This window comes from Acomys russatus, chromosome 24 (assembly GCF_903995435.1).
Source record: "Acomys russatus chromosome 24, mAcoRus1.1, whole genome shotgun sequence".
Classification (NCBI taxonomy): Eukaryota; Metazoa; Chordata; class Mammalia; order Rodentia; family Muridae; genus Acomys; species Acomys russatus.
The window spans coordinates 45187633-45205720 of NC_067160.1; the positions used below are offsets into that span (position 1 = coordinate 45187633).

At 47.1% G+C, this 18088-nt stretch overlaps 1 protein-coding gene across 3 annotated transcripts in view; it reads left to right on the forward strand.

Moving 5' to 3' along the window:
* Nr6a1 (nuclear receptor subfamily 6 group A member 1) overlaps positions 1–10539 on the forward strand; it is a 172552-nt gene extending 162013 nt beyond the window's left edge. For all 3 annotated transcript variants that reach the window (XM_051167183.1, XM_051167186.1, XM_051167184.1), the window contains exons 9-11: positions 5032–5153; positions 6640–6792; positions 7728–10539. In XM_051167183.1, the coding sequence (XP_051023140.1) occupies positions 5032–5153; positions 6640–6792; positions 7728–7816 (364 nt within the window). In that variant the 3' untranslated portion in view covers positions 7817–10539. The remainder of the gene's footprint in view (positions 1–5031; positions 5154–6639; positions 6793–7727) is intronic.
* The last annotated feature ends 7549 nt before the right edge of the window (positions 10540–18088 follow it).

An 18088-nucleotide genomic window follows, 5' to 3' on the forward strand; every position in this document is an offset into this window, starting at 1 on the left:
TATCTTTTTGGGGGGTTTGTTTGTTTGTTTTTTGTTTTAAATAAGAAGGAAAAAACTTTGGATTTGATATGTTGGGCAGGTCACATCTGAGAACGTGTTCTCTGGCTGCTGTGGTGTAGGCAGGACTAGAGCACAGCTGAGTGGGAGGCTCCTCTGTGTCCATGGAAAGGAAAACAAGGTGGGATGGCACAGCAGTGACTTGGGAAGAGGGCAGCACCAAGCCAGGGATGTCAAAGACGTGGGGGTGGGGTGGGCGTGTTAGCAGGACTCTGTGAGCAAGAAAAGTTGTGGGTGTACTGAGGATGGAGCATCTGGGAAGAGCATGCTGCGAGATAAACCACTCTGTATTGGCTTGGGTGTCTATGAAGTCTAAGCTACATACAGGACCGGGAGGTCATCAGATCTGGAAGTTGAGCCTCTGGGGTTAGCTCATCAGTGCCAAGCATCCCCTCTCTGCTAGAATTCCAGGGTGAGGAGTCTAATTGGCCTATTTTGCTGTACTACTCCCACTCCCCCAGGCAGCTTTTGCTTCTTCCCAGCTCCTGAGTGTGAGTGCCTGCTGTCAGGAGAAGGCTTCCCAGATGATACATGACCAGCTCCTTTTCTCTTCTCAATACTGAATCAACTTTATGGTGCCTATTCCTCAACAGACTGTTATCACACACAGAGGTGGACAAATGTGATTTAAAGCAGATTGTAGCACCAGCCAGTGACTGCTCCTAGCCCTAATCAACACCCTTTCACTCCCTGGAAAAGATGCTTTGAGTTAGTTGGACTTTAATGGGCACTTTTGACTAGTTCTCCAACTCAGGAAATAGTCTTTTTGCTCCTTATTACAGAAGAATGACAGGGATAGTAATGCTATAAATGTATAATGACCAACAGGATTTATTGCACACGTTTTTGTCATTGTTCTACTTATGTGACGGTTGTCCTTGCTGTCATCCTATGAGCCCCTGTAGATAGATATACGGACCTTGAGTTTCAGAGAGGTGAATGTGTGGAGCTACAAAGGTAGAAAAAGATGGAGCTAAAATTACTATGCAGGTCTGTTGTACTCCAAAGCCAGAGCTCTCTACCATTATGATCAACCAGATTCTTAGCAGGAATGAATTTCTAGACTGTGTCATGGAGCTGTAATGTGACTTGTATGTGATGCGAAGATGACAGTTCCTTAAAGACTGTAGTGATGATGGCTGCTGGGGAGTGACATTCAGATGAATGGGAAAGAGCTGGTCTTCTCCACCTCTTAATAGGATATAACTTACACAGTGTCAGTTTTACTTGCTGACTGAATGGTCCACTGGTTTGGGGGATCTTGGCAGGAATGTTTTCCTTGTCCTAGAATGCTTGTGTGATAGGAACCTGGGAGAAGAATGGGTGTGTTTGTCCAACTTTATGGCTTTGAATGCTGATAATTTGTAGACAGGGACTTACAGGGGCGTCAGTACTGTGGAGTGGGCAGATGTGGAGGAGGAACGGCTGGAAGAGAGAGCAGACCCATGGAACAGAGAACAATTTTGTTTATCAAAGGGTGGGCTGCGGGTATGGAGGAAAGCTTTGCAGCCAAGCTGTAGAGTGGGGACTGCTGGGCCAGCTGCCAACCCCAACCACTGCCAAGGGACTGTGGTGGCTGCTTCTTGTAAGATATTTGGAAAAGAGGGCTATGCTATCCCCAAGAGAAAAGGCACGTCTTGGGCATGTGTACACGCCCAGGCACTTGAGAACTTCTTTGTGACCCCCAGATCAAGATAGCCAGGAACAGGTTTGGCACTGCCAGCTCAGGGTAGTGCCTGAGCTGAACGATAGCCACACACCTGCAGCTCCTGCCATGGAATAGTGAGCACTTGGGGCAAGAGGTTACTGATTATGGGACAGAGCATTATTTGTGTTTGCTGCATTGTTCAACTGCCAGACAGATGTCAACCATGCTATCCTCGCCTTCTGTGTTATGCTCTACCTCCGCCATCCCCATCCTACTCCTCCATGCAGCTATTATAGGGTGTCGTCAGTGAAACCCTTTTCTCGCTCAACAACTTACGTAGCCAGCAAGTACTATTATGAGGAGTGGTCTTCACCCCTAGGCACACTACTTCCTGCAAGCAGCACAGAAGTACCCAGCACCTCCTAGGGCCAGGCCCCAGGATAAGGTGCTGTGGGAACAGAAAGCTCTTCAGGTTTCTCATGAGATAGCATGTGGCTGCCTTTCCCAGGTACCACTTAGGAGCTTGACAGGGCTGGGGTCGGTAGAACAGTACTAGGAAAGCCCCTATACTTGGCTCTTTCTTACTGTTACTTCGGGAGAGTCACCTCTTTCTGCTTCCTTATCCTAATACAGAGGTATATGTTTTCTCTCACAAGCTATCAGGGAAATAAGAATGCCTGTGAAAGGGCCTTTATGTCAGGAACACAGCCAGTATCCACTCTGAGCCTTCATTCCCATATATGAACAAAGGAGATTTTGATTAATACACTTTTGGGTGTTGGGGGGTTAATACTAAAAGTGCCCAGCACTCAACATGCCACAGAATGGTTGGTAAGGGTTTTAGAGTGGTTACTCAATATGAATTAGTCAGTCAGGGAAAGTAGTAATAAAATCATAAAAGCCATTGGACTAGAAGAGTGGGGAACTTGAATTAGCAGCTCACACAGCAAACTGAGAGGCTCCTTGCTTTGGTGACATGTCTGGGGCCCCTGTCTAAACCCTGCTTTATCCCCACAGTGATCATTTTCTAACCCAAAATAGAAAGTGTGCCCATATTTGGGTCCTTTCTGCTAGAGCCCAGCTTCCTAAAATATGTATCACAGCCCTACATGACGCAGTGTAACAATGTGAAGACACACCAGTTGGCAGTACTAAAAGATTTCTAAACCTTCAACAAGCAGACATTAATTCAAAATCAAATTCACCATGTAGCCAAGTGTCTCCCTGTGAGTGCCATGTCTCTGGCAGCGCTCAGCATATTGACCTGAGTGAGCTTCTCTGCCACCTTGGTTCTGAACACTCATTGCCATCACACACACCCTCAGACATAAATATTGCCTGCGATACCTTAGCTTAGATCCCAGGTTATTACAAATTTGTTCATCTAGAAACATGATGGCTTAATTATTGGAAACAAAGACTTAAGAGTATCATCCTATCATTGTTCCTCAGTATTGTAAGTACCAAATTATGGTTTTGGATTATATTGTTTTATTTTAACCAGGTGTGGCAAGGTACCTGGTCTTGAAACCTCAGCATTTGGGAGTGAAGCGTCAGAAGAATGGAGAGGCTAAGGCCATCTCCGTTGCACACTGAGAGCAAAGCCAGCTTGGGCTATATAAAACCATATATATATATATATATATTTTTTTTTTTTTTTAAGTTTGATTTTTGAGTTTGTGACTTGAAATTAATTTTGAAAAATTGTTAAAATGAATTTGACTTAGAATTAGGACAGAATTTTCAACAGTTTATCAACTAAAGCAACTTTGATGGGACACTCATTTAATCCTCACACGCAGGAAGCAGAGTTAAGCACATCTCTGAAATTGAAGCATCCTGTTCTGAACTCTAGGCCATCTAGGACTAGGACTAGAGACTCTGTCTCCCAAAAAAAAAAAAAAAATTCTTTGCTATATGTCCGTCAGTATCAAATACACAGATCCAATTTAATTTCTCCATGGAAAAATGACACACATATCCCATCTCATTAGAATGAAAAATTGATGTCATATTTAATAAATAATAAATAGTAAAATTACATGGCAAAGAATTGTCTTAAAGTAAATTTACTGGGATTGGAAAAAAGCACTTAGTAGGTGAGGTGCTTATAGCACAAGGACCCTACTTGGTTCAAGTACCTGCACCGCTGTGAAAGTCTAGGGATGTCTGTAACTGCAGCACTGAATGGAAGCAGGGACAGGTAGGTCTCCCAGAGCTTGCTGGCCAGCAGGTCTGGACAAGTTTAGTGAGGTTCTAATTCAATCAGAGACTATTATCCCCCAAAATTAAGTGGAGAACAATAGTGAAAGATACCCATTGTCAACCTCTTAACTCCTCATGTACCCTTACACACAGACATGAATATGTACACGCCCACACATGCCACACACACCAAAGCAAAAAGAGGAGAAATAAGATGAATTCCACTGTGTATTATTAGCTTATTATTAGAGTTAAGTTTGTATACCTGTATACCCGGGGTCATGTAAGAATTCTTCAGGTGAAAAGAAGTCACGTGTAAATAATTCAAGAAGCCTATCTGTCCTGGTGAGCAGACTACCTTGGGTGGGAGAGCCTCAGAAAGCTAGTCCAGGTTCCAGGTGCCCATCCCGCCACCAGCCAGCTGGTTTTGGTGGGCAAGTCCCCTCTTCAAGTTGAACTTGAGTTTCTCACCTGTGTGTTGGTAGTGATTATTTCATCTAACTCAGGCTTGAGAATGCACAGAAGGTGCCCAGCACAAAGCCTCTTGTTGTATAAAGTGTTTCCTTCCCCCTTGGACTGAAGTTAGGGATGCCAGTAAGATTTTTTTTTTTTTTTATTGTATATAATCTCAGCCTTGCTAGAAACAGTGAACCTAAACGAACATAACTGGAAGCATTTTCCACATTGTGGCTTAGGCTCTCATAGAGTCACCATGGCAGCTGTTATTCATACTGGAGACTGCATCTCCACAAAAGCTGTATCTTAATATTGTCACATTCCTCTTCATTTCTATCCCAGATCTCCTTTGGCTCTTGTTAACATAAACAGGCAAACATTTTGCAGAGGGAGACCTCAAAGCTTACAGGGGTCAGATGACTTTCCCAGAATCCCATAGCTGTGTGAGGTGCAGCTGGATTTGAACCTGGTTGTACTTGACTCTGCCTGACCTTGGAAACAGCAACTTACATAATCTACACTGGCTGCCATACAAAGCATGAGTTTCCCTTTGGGTTCCGTTTCCCCCAAGTGAGCTTCTTTCCTCTCGTAGATAACCTCTTCCTGCCCTTCCTGGCTTTTGCTGGTATTGGTACCCCAGGTAAAAACCTGTATCTGTTCTCCAGATTTAGTGATGAAGGAATGGAGGTGATTGAACGACTCATCTACCTGTATCACAAGTTCCATCAGCTCAAGGTCAGCAATGAGGAGTACGCATGCATGAAAGCGATTAACTTCCTGAATCAAGGTGAGTAGGTGGTGGGGTAAGGGCAGCGGTTTGTTTCATGTATTTATTTTTGCCAGTAAGCACTTGCCCTTCTGTGTCTTGTGTACAACTCCCCACCCTCACCCCCACCACCCACCTCCAGGACTGTCACAGAATCTGTCACACCATGTGACCATCAGTCTCCAAGGCTTACACTTCCCCTAATCATCACCCTGTTCCTCTACAGTGCAAGGAATGCTTGGACTTTTCTCTTGAAATCTAAATGCCACAATCTCTATAACTCACAGAGGAAGGAAGAGGATTCACTTTGTTTAGTCAGTTTTAATGCATTTAAACACAGACACCAAGGACAGAACGTGCGTCATTAAAATATGTACCAGTTTACCAGCAACTGAAGAAGAGCAGAGTGACTGATGAAACTGTTGGAGATAAGACCCCGTTGACAGGCTGGCAGTGGCTCTGATGTCCCGGGGCAGAGTGGGGGTAAACAACCCTCCATGTGCACACGAAGCCTGCTTTTCCATTTGCAGAGTCCAGTTGATTTGTTGGCACATCACCAACAAATGGCACACGTTGCCAGCAAGCGGTGTGTGGTAGTTGCGGGTAGCTGGCCTGTAAAGGAAAATTGGTGTTCTTTTATCAAAAGTAGCATAAGAATGCCTCGTTCCCTGGGTGACTTTGTTCCCGGTAGCTTTAAAAGCACTCAGTTTTCCACTCCAGAAACTCTTGCTCAGGCCTTCTTTTTACCACAACCTTCCCACTCGACCTCCAGTGCTGCATGGGCCTCCTGCTCCTATCTGTATACCATCATGCATTTATCAGGTGACCACGTGCCTTCTCCAGCCAAGCCTGATACCATGTATTAGGGACATTGGTAGGAGTTGGGGGAGGGGGAAAATTAAAACCAGACTAGCTCCCAGGTCCCTGAAGAATATACGCTCCATAGGAGGAGAAATGTGTGCTAGACCCCAAAGGCTGCATATGATTTACATACAGAATGCTTTATTCATCTCCTGTACTTTAGATGGAGAGACTACATACATACATACATACATACATACATACATACATACATACATACATACAGGATAGAACAGTGAGAACACAAGGACGTTGGAGATATATGTGTCAGGCTCCTGACAACCTCCACTTCAAAGATGCTGTGAAGGGTTGTTGGGTAAGGAGTTAGCCACCTCTTCGACACTCACTAGTGTCTGTTTTGTGCCACCATACCCTTTATTAAAAGTTTGATGTGGTGTTAAAATACCCAGCGCAGGCAAAGGACTGTCCTTGGCATATTTTTTCTTCACTATCTTACTTCTTTTCCTTTATCCAGATCTTAGTTTCCCTACATCAGAAAGAGAAATGATCTCTGTTATGACCATGTTTAATAACATTTCCTTTTTTTTAACATCTTTTTAAAAAATCTGATTCCCCACCCCACCGCCACCGCCACCGCCGCCGCCGCCGCCTCTTCCTTAAGTGATTTTTGGTTTTGTTTTTGCAGATATCAGGGGTCTGACCAGTGCCTCACAGCTGGAACAACTGAACAAGCGGTATTGGTACATTTGTCAGGATTTCACTGAATATAAATACACACATCAGCCAAACCGCTTTCCTGATCTTATGATGTGTTTGCCAGAGATCCGATACATTGCAGGTAATATTCTGGGTCCAGGCTTCCACCCTTCCTTGCTTCTTGTTTCAGCGTATAACCTTGGCTCTTTGTTGTTGCTTTATGTCATTTAATGAGGATTCTTGTTCTTGTTGTCAAGCACTCACTGGGTGATGTTTAGACTGGATTGTTTCTGTAAAATTTAGCAATACAATTTTTGAAGGAAAACATGCCAGTCTGACAATTTTCTTCTCTTATGTCTTGAGCCACAGAGCACTCTAGCAGATGTAGGCTAGACCCAGCAGGATTTGCAATCACCTGAAAGCTTTTGAAAAACACCAATGTTTAGGTTACAATCTCCAGACATTCTGACTTACCTGGTATGGGGTAAAGTCCAGGTGTCAGTATTTTTTAATACCCTCCAAGTGATTCTAAGTTACTGTCGGGGCGAACTACAGCCTTACATGCTTTGCTTACAGTGTTTATGTGCTTAAAGTTCTAAGAAGTTCGTCGGTGAAAAACACCTTTCAAACTATTTCTCTCCAGACTTTTAAAATTTATTTGCTCCTGTAACTCTTCTCCTTACTTCTAGTATCTTTATTAATCAGTTATTCTGTTGTGAAGAGTTTTATAGACTGCTAGGGAGTTGGCGGGAAGCAAGTTTCCTATAGTATTTTAGCTACAAAGAGCTCAGTAGGGCTTCCTTTCCGTTTCAGCTGTGAAATGGGGGTAAGAGGCAATCACAGACAGAAACATTATGAGTCTGAATGAGACAGTGTATTGAACTGACTGGCATAGAACAAGTGTAGCAGATGGGAGAGTGAGCCTAAACATTATCTAATGCTGTGACCTCGTCTGTACTTCTAATACTTGCCTTGCCCTCAGCCTACACCAAGGGGATCCAGCAGCCTGAGAAGAGAAAAGACAGGCTTTCTTCCCTACTGGCTGCTGCTAACTCCTTGTCTGTTCCCTTTACCTAGGAAAGATGGTGAATGTGCCCCTGGAGCAGCTGCCCCTCCTCTTTAAGGTGGTGCTGCACTCCTGCAAGACAAGTGCAGTGAAGGAGTGACCTGGGCCCTGCACCTCCTCTGGCCGCCCGCAGTGCCTTGGGTGGGCAGGACAGGCTCCAGAGGAAAGAGCCAGAGACCAAGATGGAGACTGTGGAGCAGCTGCCTCCATACAAGAAGAATTTGTTTGTTTGTCTGTTTTTAACCTCATTTTTCTATATATTTATTTCACGACAGAGTTGAATGTATGGCCTTCAACATGATGCACATGCTTTTGTGTGAATGCAGCAGATGCATTTCCTTGCAGTTTACAGAATGTGAAGATGTTTAATGTTACCGTGTTGTCATTGTTTAGAGATAGGTTTTTTGTATTTTGAGGGAGAGGGTGGGATGGACTAGATGAGTATTTCCATAATGTTGACAAAAACAACTACCTCAATGGAAACAGGGGTATGACCATCCCTACCTTTTCCACATTTTCTCAGCAGATGTACACTTGTCTGTTAGAGAGCAAACTGCCTTTTTATAGCCACTGACTTACTAAGTAAAAAGAGTACGCCAAAGGAGCAAAGTGGTATAGGGAGATTTATTAAAGAGGTGAGTGGGATGTTTTTGAGGCAATTTTGATTCTAATCCTCAACATTTGATGAGGATTGACTACCATCTCATCCCACAAACCCAAAGGGCAGAAACTCTGCTCTTTCCTTCTGCTGCACCCCTCCTGCCTCAAACACTGTTGTCTGTTGAATGCTGCTGTCAAGTTTTCATCCAGGTAGAGTTCTGACAGTCTGTAGGACTTGCCTCCCAGCTTCCTTGGAGCTCACAGCTGCTTAGTTTCCTGACCCAGATCTACCAAGGCCTACCTTCTTCAGATTTCATCCCTCCCTTTTATGAATTTGACTTCCTGTAAGTCCTGTAGAAAGGTGGCAGGAAAATGCTATCTTCTGAATTCTGATGCCATTTCTGATTTTTTCTTCTTTAACTTGTTTCCCTCAAAAGGTAGAGGGACAAAGGCCAGGCTGCTGAAAGAATAAAGACTCCTTTGCAAGCCCCTCTTCTCACCCCACCTATCCCCAGAACCAAATCCAAAAGTGCCATTTTTAAACAGTGAAAAGGATCAGAGACTTTGCTCCTAAATGTTGTCATAAGTTCTAATATTTCCAAGATGAGATCAGTTTGCCAGGGCTGTAGAACAGAAAGAGAAGACCCACAGAAATCCAGCTATTCCTTCAAGTATTATCAATGGTCTGGCCTACTAAGGCCTGGAGGGATGGAGCCAGAAGGACCTCGAAGGGAAAGGTGCTTTAAACTACCTCATGCTTCTAAGGGCTTGCCTGCTGCTTCTGCAGGTGCAGCCTGGACCCCCTGTGCTTTACTGCCTGCCCCATCTAGTTCTAGGAAGAGTTCTTACCCTCCAGACTTTGGCCAGGCCTACACTAGGTTGTTTCAGTGGCTTGTTTCTTCTTTGCCCATACCAGGCCCTCCTACAGCCAGTACCCCATACAGATGCTCCACTGGCTTGCATCCCTTGGTGGGCTTGCCACACCCACAGTATCTCCTTGAGCCTGTTTGGTCAGGAACTGTTTACTCTTCCCCAGTGAGGCATCCTATGCATCCTAGGTAGTCTCCATTTGTCATTTTTTCTTTCTACTGAAATGTTACGGGTACCAGCAAAGTGATAATTATATCCCTTGATGTCCAAAGTTCAGAGCATTATTACTTCTCAGTCTTATTCCCCAGGCATTCTGAGAAAGAAAAAGAAAAAAAAGAAGAGATGTGTTCCTTGAGAAAGTTCCAGATAGAATGTTTTTTACGTGTCAGTGGGAAGATGCGTGTGTTGATGTGTCTGTTTCTTAGTTCACAATATTTTTCTTATTTGCCTGAATCTTTGTATTTAACCAACCAGATCACATTTTTTGGCTCCAGGTCAGATTCTCAGCTGTTTTCCTCAAGCTAAGAATCGGAGACACAAATTAGAGTCAGCTCCTGTGTGTACACAACAGCTTTCTTTGCTTAGACCTCCATTTGTCAAATTGTTAGTTTTTGAAATTGCTTTTCAAATTAGGATTTTAGCTGTTGTGTTGAATGTCAAAGCTCTGATGAGGCAAGAACATGCCCCTCCAATAATGTAGTATTAAACAGAGCAAGTTGTTAATTTTAGAGTGAGGGAAAGGTTCTGCAAGTTGCCATTGTACAAATCCATTTTTACAAATGTTTGCAGCAGATTCCACAGAACAAAGAGCCCATTCATTGCCAAGAGCCCTGCAGAATCTCTGAGCCAAGTGGCTGTGTGTTCCGAGCTGGAGCCTGACCTGTGGACCGCCTTTAATGTCTTCTGCACCCAGTCCTTTTATGACATGGGCTTCTTTTAAACAGGGTAAAGTAAATGTGCTGCATTGCAAACTCAGGTATTATGAGGAGAAGGTAGGAGTGTAGCTAGCAGCGTGGAGACATTAGGTCAGCCACTAGATGTATTTGTGATTTTTGGTTTGAAGGACACAGAGAAAGGTTGGAGGGGGAGGTTTGGTATGCTTGTTTTTTGCCTTTTTTCCCATAATGTTTGGTTAACAGGCAGCCTTTTTGCTAGTGGAAGAAGGAAAAACTTGTGCATGCTCTCCCATTCCTCTCTCTTCTGTCCTCTCTGATCCAGGCCACTGAAAGTATTCACTTTGAGTGAGAATTTTTCCACCATAAAAAAATATAGCCCCGAAAGCCATGTGGAGAAGGAGAATCCACCTCCTTGCACTATGCCAAAACATACAGGCTTTCCCCATTCCTTTTTTTGTGTATGCTTTCTTGACCCAAGACAAAAGTTTGGTGTCTTGGAACTTTGTACTTCCTGTTCTCTGGCTCCCTTTGTAGGTGTTTTGTGTCCTTTGCAAGGTTTGGTAGTCCCACCCTTAGTTTAGAGAAATTCCCTGCAACTCATCTCAAAGCCCTCTCTACCTGGCTCAGAACACCTAGTTCCCAGCCAATCTACAGGTGAAGGGGGCATTCAGGAACCTCCTGTCCTGATCTTAGAACCAGTGGAGGGGTAGAACACTCCACACATGTCAGCCCATCTGTGACCTGCCCACAGTCTGAGCCAGCTGTCTAGCCTGCTGCCCTGCACCTCTCTTGTTTGTTCTTACTTCCTGAATAATGAGACAGATAGGCAGCAGGTAGCCTGTAAGTTGTGACTACGCTTAGCCAAAGTAAAGGGGCCCTGGCCTCCCATAGGGCACAAAGCAGAGTAGATATCTGCATCTCTGGCTTTGGAACACTGTTCTTTACGGTTTTTCCTTGTTACTTTTTTCTTTTTAATTGCAGTTGTTTTAAGAAATTCAGCCTTTCAGACCAGCCCTTCTATTAAACTTTGATTTTTTTTTTCTTCTTTATTGCTCTTTTAAAGTTAAAAAAAAAAAAAGTAAAAGAAAAAGAAAGAAAGCCCACTCACTGACTCCCCCACCTTGGTCCATGGGAATGCCCACACCCCCTCTGCCGTTGATCCTCCTCCCTTTTCCTCATGCACAGTGTCTGTGAAGTAGTGTTTTATCTGTGTTTTAGGATGAAAAACGGCAATCATCCCACCAGGTGCTGGAAACTGGTCAGCCTTGAAGTAGGCGCTTCTGGGGCCACAGCTCAGGGATGTGTATTTAATTACAGGGTCCCCAGAAAACCCTCTCTTGGCTGCCAAAGTAGCATCTTTCCTGGACTTGAGAGTCAGACCCTGACTTCTTCCTCAGGTGAGCAGCCCCGGGCCACTGAGCTGAAAGCAAGCTACCTTTTTGGCTAGGCCTGGGCTTCCTCAAGACTCCTGACCATCCTGCACACGAGCCTCTCCAGTGCTCATTGGAAGCCTGGCTCCTCTGCCCAGGACAAAGCATCTTCTCAGCCACAGTCCTAAATAGACCCTGCTTGCTTGGTGGCCAGGTGTAGGCTCAAGTAAAAGCTGTGGGAAAGGCCAGGGTCTGCTCCAAACCCAAGAAAAATGTGTTACTGGTAGGAGCTAGTCTTCCAAACCTACCACCCAAAGGGTTCTCTTGCTCTTTGCTGAGCTTTTCCTTAACCGAAATATAATAGGTGATGATGTTTTTGACTCAAATTTCCATGGGGGAGGAAAAAAGACTACCTCTTGAGTGATATCCTGGTCGATTCCTCTCTGAGGCATCCTGTGGGAAAAGAATACTGTAGCTCCCATGCTGTTTACATGTTTCTGTTGGGAACGAAACCCTGGACTGTTAGTGTTTTTGTCTGTGTTGCCATCCCAGGCCTGAGATAGGGGCTGTGGCTGCATTGTAATGTCTGGGCAGTGTCTGGGGAGTCCTTTCCACCTGCCCAGCTAGGAACAAGCCATCCCTACAAGAGGCCTCCATCCCCTTCCTGCGCTCCATAGCTTGGATTTCAGGCACTCTGATGGCAAGTGCATCGTGAGCCTACCTCAGGCTACCTCCCAGTCCTCCCACAGTCCAGTGTAGGAATCGAATGAATGGATGTCTCTGAGCCCTTGTTTCCAAAGGGCCGGCCAAGGGCTGCCTGCCAGCCTGGCTCCATCAACCCTGCATGACCAAATGATAGTTGGCGGGCTCTGCAGGCTACTCAGGCCCTCTGCTACCTCCCACACTTGCCTTCTGGCAAGACGTGGGCCCTGTTCTGTGAATTGACTACCTGTGGAAATGTGACCAATTAGTGTGAAATGCATGTTTAGCAAATATTAGGTACTGTATTTGAACCAATAAATGTGAATCCTCTGCACATGCAATCTGTCTGTGAAGCTTATCTGGGGCTCGGGGGAGGGATGGCCTGGTGTCCTGAGGCTTGGACTCCTGCTCAGAGCCAGCACCACCCCCATCTCTGTTGCTGCTGAGGACCTGGCAGAGCCTCAGTGAGTGCCTGCTGCCTGTCGAGCACTGGGATGATTTTTCAGACCTGGACCACCAAGAGGACTATTGCCTCATTTTGTAAATGAAGAAACGAAGGTTGAGAATGGTGAAAAGACTTGCACAAGGTTCCCAGCCAGAAAAAAGGCACGACTCGGTGATAGCCTGGTGGGAGGAACACAGGCTTGTGAAGTAGTGTGAGGACAGCGTTGTAACTTGCCATGGGGATAAGTAGTCAGGACCTAAAGGGGGGGCTTCCCTGATGAGACTGGTTCTGAAAGTCACCAAGCTGAGAGCTATCCACCAACTCTCAGCACGTTCTACAATCCTATAAAACAAAAGGACACAAGGAAAGATTGAGTTTGGGGATGCTATTGGTGCCTGGAGCACTGCTGGGAGAAGTCAGTGTACTGCGTCTCAGCTCTGTCAATGACAACAGTATGCTGGGTGATGGTGGCCTGCCTTGCCTACTCAGTAGCAAATTAATACCTGACTATTCAGAAAACGAATAATGCTTCTTTATAACTTACATAGGATGTGAGCAAATAGTGCCTGAAAAATCAAGGGACATGGAGAGGCAACATGGGAAGTGTCTTGAACCCAGATCCACCCAGCTACAAAGCCCAGCCATCTTGTGGTCCTGCTCACAGTCAGAGTGAGGGCTATAAAGACAGAGGGAGGCCCCACAATGGCAAGATAAAGGCCAGAATTCTCATCCATCTATTAAATTGGCCTGCATGAAACAGCTGCCTTCTGTGTTCTGTGCCCAGCACAAGGTACCAAAGAGCCCTTAAGGCCTGAAAGAGGTGATTTGAAACAAAGGGACCACAACAGAAGGAGTTAATAGGCTGTCTTCACAGCCCCACAAGAGGGGGCAATAGAAACAGGCACAAGAAGGGAGGATACTGGCTGCCTAGCGACAGCCACACCCTATAGCCACCTGCACCATGCCTTGTCATCCCTTTTGCTCGAAGCAAACAGACTCAGGCAAGTTTAGCCACTTGCCTAGATGATACATGAGCAAGCAGCAGAATCCAGGTCTATCTGATACCAAAGTTACAACTGCTTCCTCCCTGCGGGCAGCAGTTCTGAGCACAAGTGGAGTTTGTAACAAAGCTCAGGAACAAACGGCCTTTGGTTGAACCTTTCAATACTCAAAAACAAACCAACCAATGAAAGATTAATCCTATAAACTGTATACAGGCCTAATCTAATCAGCTGAAAGGCAATGGCATCCCAAGACCCCTGAGGCGCCACAGGTAGACACACTGTGATTTCTCTGAACACAGTCACTCGACTATCAAAAAAAAAAGGGGGGGGAACAGTTCTGTGGCCAGAAACTGAGGAAATGTCACACTCTTTATTTTCCTTTCAGACTCCTAAATTTCCATGGCATAACCAAGGCTGTGGGAAGCCCTACCTGAAGAAATACCTCATTTAGCCCAACCAGTTTGTACTAAAACTGCCAGCTCATCAGATTTACTTTTTTCTTTTGTTAAAGTTCTGTTGAGTCACCATTCCATGAGGTAAGATTTAGGACAGTGGTCTCCAAATATCTAAGTTGCTCCTTAAGTAATGGTGAGCTTTGAGCTTCCTGGAGTGTGAGGTGACAGTCTAGGAAGAAAGAAGAGTGGAGGGGTATATAGCTCAGTGTGACACATAGACGCAGAGTGGGTGGCTGTAGGGACATCACCAGTATAACCCTGTGAGGTGTGGTAATGATCCCATTTTACAGAAAAGAAAACTAAAGGCCAGAGAGGATAAATAATTTGCGTAAGGTAACCTAACTCTCAGGAGTGCATGTAAATAACTGCTGGGTGCCTAGCAGAAGCATCTATGTTCACTGAGCTCCTCACCAGGCTGGACATAAGTAAGGATATCTCTGTGCAACCAGCAGTGGAAGCTTGTGTTCCAGGTTCCATCAAGTAAAGCCAGAAACATCCAGAATTGGTGACAGGAGAGGGTGCTGGAATTGGGGGGGGGGGGGGGGGGGGGGCCAGAGGTCTGGCTGCAGGGAGTCCTTTCCAGGGTTAACTTCCCTCAGGCAACCTGTGAGGCAGCAGGAGCTCTTCCCCTCCACAGTGGAGTTTGACATTGACCCAGATAGACATCTTCCTGGTCCCCACTTGCCCTGTCCATCAGTAGAGAAGGGCACCTGTAGCTCAGGAGTTTGAGAATGACCGTGGCTAGCTCTAGTAGGGTTCACTGAAGTCCAGCATACAAGCAGGCTGAGTACTAAAGCTGCAGCCCCTCCACCCCAGTGGCAGAGACCCAGCAAAGCCAGGAGCCTCTTCCTCTCTGCCCAGCCTGGCCTTGGCCTGGTGGCCCATCAGGAGTTTGGGTGCAATGACAATCAGCCTTCCAGCTCCTGTGGCAAAAGTGCCCAACGGCCAGGCCCAGGTCTCCTGGAGACTTTGTTCCCTTGGCAACAAGTCTCACCATGGAGACCACAGCCCCATCCTTGCCCTCCTTGCAAGCTCCCTCTCCACAAGCCTTCCCTGCTCTGCACCCAATCCTAAGAGCACGTAGGTATATCAGAGTGCAGTAAGGACGCACACAGCCCACAAGAGCCAAGTTCCTAGCTTTATGCTTTATGTCTGGCAAGGGTCTGTGGCGGCCATGCCACTCTTTCGTTTTGGCTGAAAGCCAGGCAGGTACCAGACCAAAGTCTCAAAGATGTTCAGTGTGAGAGCTGAAACTTAACATCCAGGCCTTCAGTTCTGGGATCTGTGTTTTTAATCTCTGTGGCCATGGGCTGCAATCTGGTTAGGACTAGATAGCTGAGCAGACCCCCCACCAACAGAGAGAGAGAGAGATGGGGGGCCGGGGGGAGGGAGAGAGCAAGCCCCTACTAGCAGCACAAACCATGGGGTCCAGGCTGGGCCCAGCATCGGTGGTGGAGTTGCACTATTTTAAGCCAGGACTGGAGAGCACCATGTAGGCACAGGCAGGGTGGCCTTAGGCCCGTGGCCAGCTTCCTGGAAGTCACCATGGCCTCCCTCCTCTCCCCCAGCAGTTTTCTGAGGCAATCACTTCCCTACAAACAGGAAGGAGGTCCTCAGGCTAAGACCTCCAGTCCCAGTTTCCTGGCCCCCCTAACCCCATCCCAAGCCTCCTCTACTACATAGGGGAGCCCACCAGATCTTGGTTCATCTACCTTCTAGAGATGGCTTCCTAGGTGGGTAAAAGGGGGTCTAAATGTATGTGCTCCAGTCACCCCACTGCTCCCAGGATAGGCGTCCTCTTTCCCAGCCCTTTGGTTCCTCACCACAGACTGACATCCATGCACTTTCCCATTGAAGTTAGTTACTGAGTCAGAAGAGCAGAGGTGTCCCCAGATTGGGTCTCATTCAAGGACCCTGGAGAAAAAGCATAACGCTGAAAGTAGCAATGAAAAGAGAAACAAATTGGGACGATCCAAGAGAAAGATTTGGGAATAAAGAGATTCATCAAGACAGAGACAAGCAGGAAAAAAAACCAAGAGACACCAACGGTGACTGCTAGAGACTTGGGCCCAGTGGCAGCTCTGACTACCTCCCAAGCGCAGGCCCAGTCTCTGAGCTGTGGGGGGCCCACCGGCTGTAGAGCTGGAGAGGAATGTGGGGAGCAAGGCTGGGTCACCTCTTGAGGGCCAAGCGTGTGCGCTCTGAGATAAGCTGCCCCAGGAAGGGGCCACAGCTGCGCAGCACACTCCAGGAGCATGGCAGAGAGGCCCCAGACTGAAGGCTGGAGGTTCAGCACTACCAGACAGGCACCCAGCACCTGTCTCTGCCTGGAGGGGCTCTACCGGACTTCATTCTAGAAGGTCCCGGGTCCCTTTGGCCCTGCCTCCCTCCCTTGGAGGTCGTGCAGCTTCTAAGTGCATCTGGTGGAATAGCACATACCTAGCAGCTCTAGCTCTGGCTGCAGCCTTGGCGCAGGTTTGGGGGATGGGCACTACGTGTTCTGCAGAGCAGGAGTGCTGGGCAGGTTGGGATGCAGAGAGGTATTGAGGCAGACAGTTCTGAATGAACCCCAAGTGGTTCCCCCGTGTAATTCTGTACTGTGGGGTATGTGTACCTGCATGTGTGTGTCCACGTACTACCACCAGCGTTGAGGTGAGGACTGCAGTGGTGTACACATCTACATGTTGCGGCTTTCCAGACACTGCCTTCACAAATCCCTGGCTCTCTTGTTGCCCCCCCCCCCCCACAACCACCAGCTGGTCCAGCCTGATGAGCCGCCATGGGAGGAGGAAAAGCCAGCAGGTCTAAAGAAGGCCTCCCTCCCACCACCCCCCCTCCCCATGATGCAGCTGAGGCTCCTGCTGGCCACAGCCTTGACCCAGCACTATGGACTTCTCTGACATTGGCATCGGATCTGAACATCTGGCAGCAGGCTGATAAGGGGTGCAGCGGAAACAGCCTCTGCTGCTGCCAGCAGACCCGCCCCCTACACAGCCCAGAACGGGGTCTCCACAGCTCGTTCCTTCTGTCTCCAGCTCCCCAGGCCCCTTGGCCTTTAGTCTGTTCACTGCCTTCATCTCTCTATATCTATCTCTCCCCTTCCTCCCTCTTTCTTTCCTTTCCTTCACAATCCTTTCTCTATCCTTCTTGAAGTTCTCTCATTCTTCCCCTCCACCATCTATGGATCCTCCTTACCTTTAGTAAGTCTGTCTTTCTTCTTCTCCCTAGCTTCTTCTCCTAGCTGTCTCTCCCCCACTGTCCCCACAGTCACAACTGTCCCCCTCCCCTTCCTTTCAGAGTCTGGGTCTCTGCTTCTTTTGTCCTTTCTTCTACCTCCAGGAAACAAGCCTGGTACTTTGGGAAAGTCCCTCCTCAGGAGTGAGTCTCTAAGCTTTGTTTCCCTTGGGGAGGCAGTGGCTCTGCTTCCTTGCAATAGGTCTCCTGGCCTGGACCCCCAGTATTGGAGCTGAGCTCATGCAGGAATACAGGCTGCCCAAGGCACAGTGGATGGAGCAAGGCTATTCCTCTGCTCTCTGCTTTCCTACTGCTAAGCTGTCTATGCTTGGGTAACTTTAGAGGGATGCCTCCTGACTCAGCTGGACCCCATTCCCAGGACGATAGACTGAGTCTAGGTATGCAGTGGTTCCCAGGGCCATAGTACTATTATGCCCACGCTCACAACCCCAGCTCTTTGCTGCTCTGTCTGGTCCAGTGGTGGAGAACTCATGTGAGTTGGGGCCGGTGAGCCAGAATAGGGGGCAGCCCTGAAGGGGTGAGTATATTATATCCAAGGGTGACAAGGGAATGGGGAGCACCCAGCCTAAGTGTTACTGACAGCTAACACCTAGAGGAGACCACAGAAGCAGCAGCAGAGCCCTAGCCCTTCAGACAAGCACGCGGGGGCCTTCTCTGCAAGAACATGCACTAGACAGTGCTGAGGCCCCAGAGATAAATCAAGCCTTCCTGTGAGAGTTCTCCCAGCTGAGGTGAGTCACAGAAGGGCAAGCAATGTTGACATCGATGTTGCAAT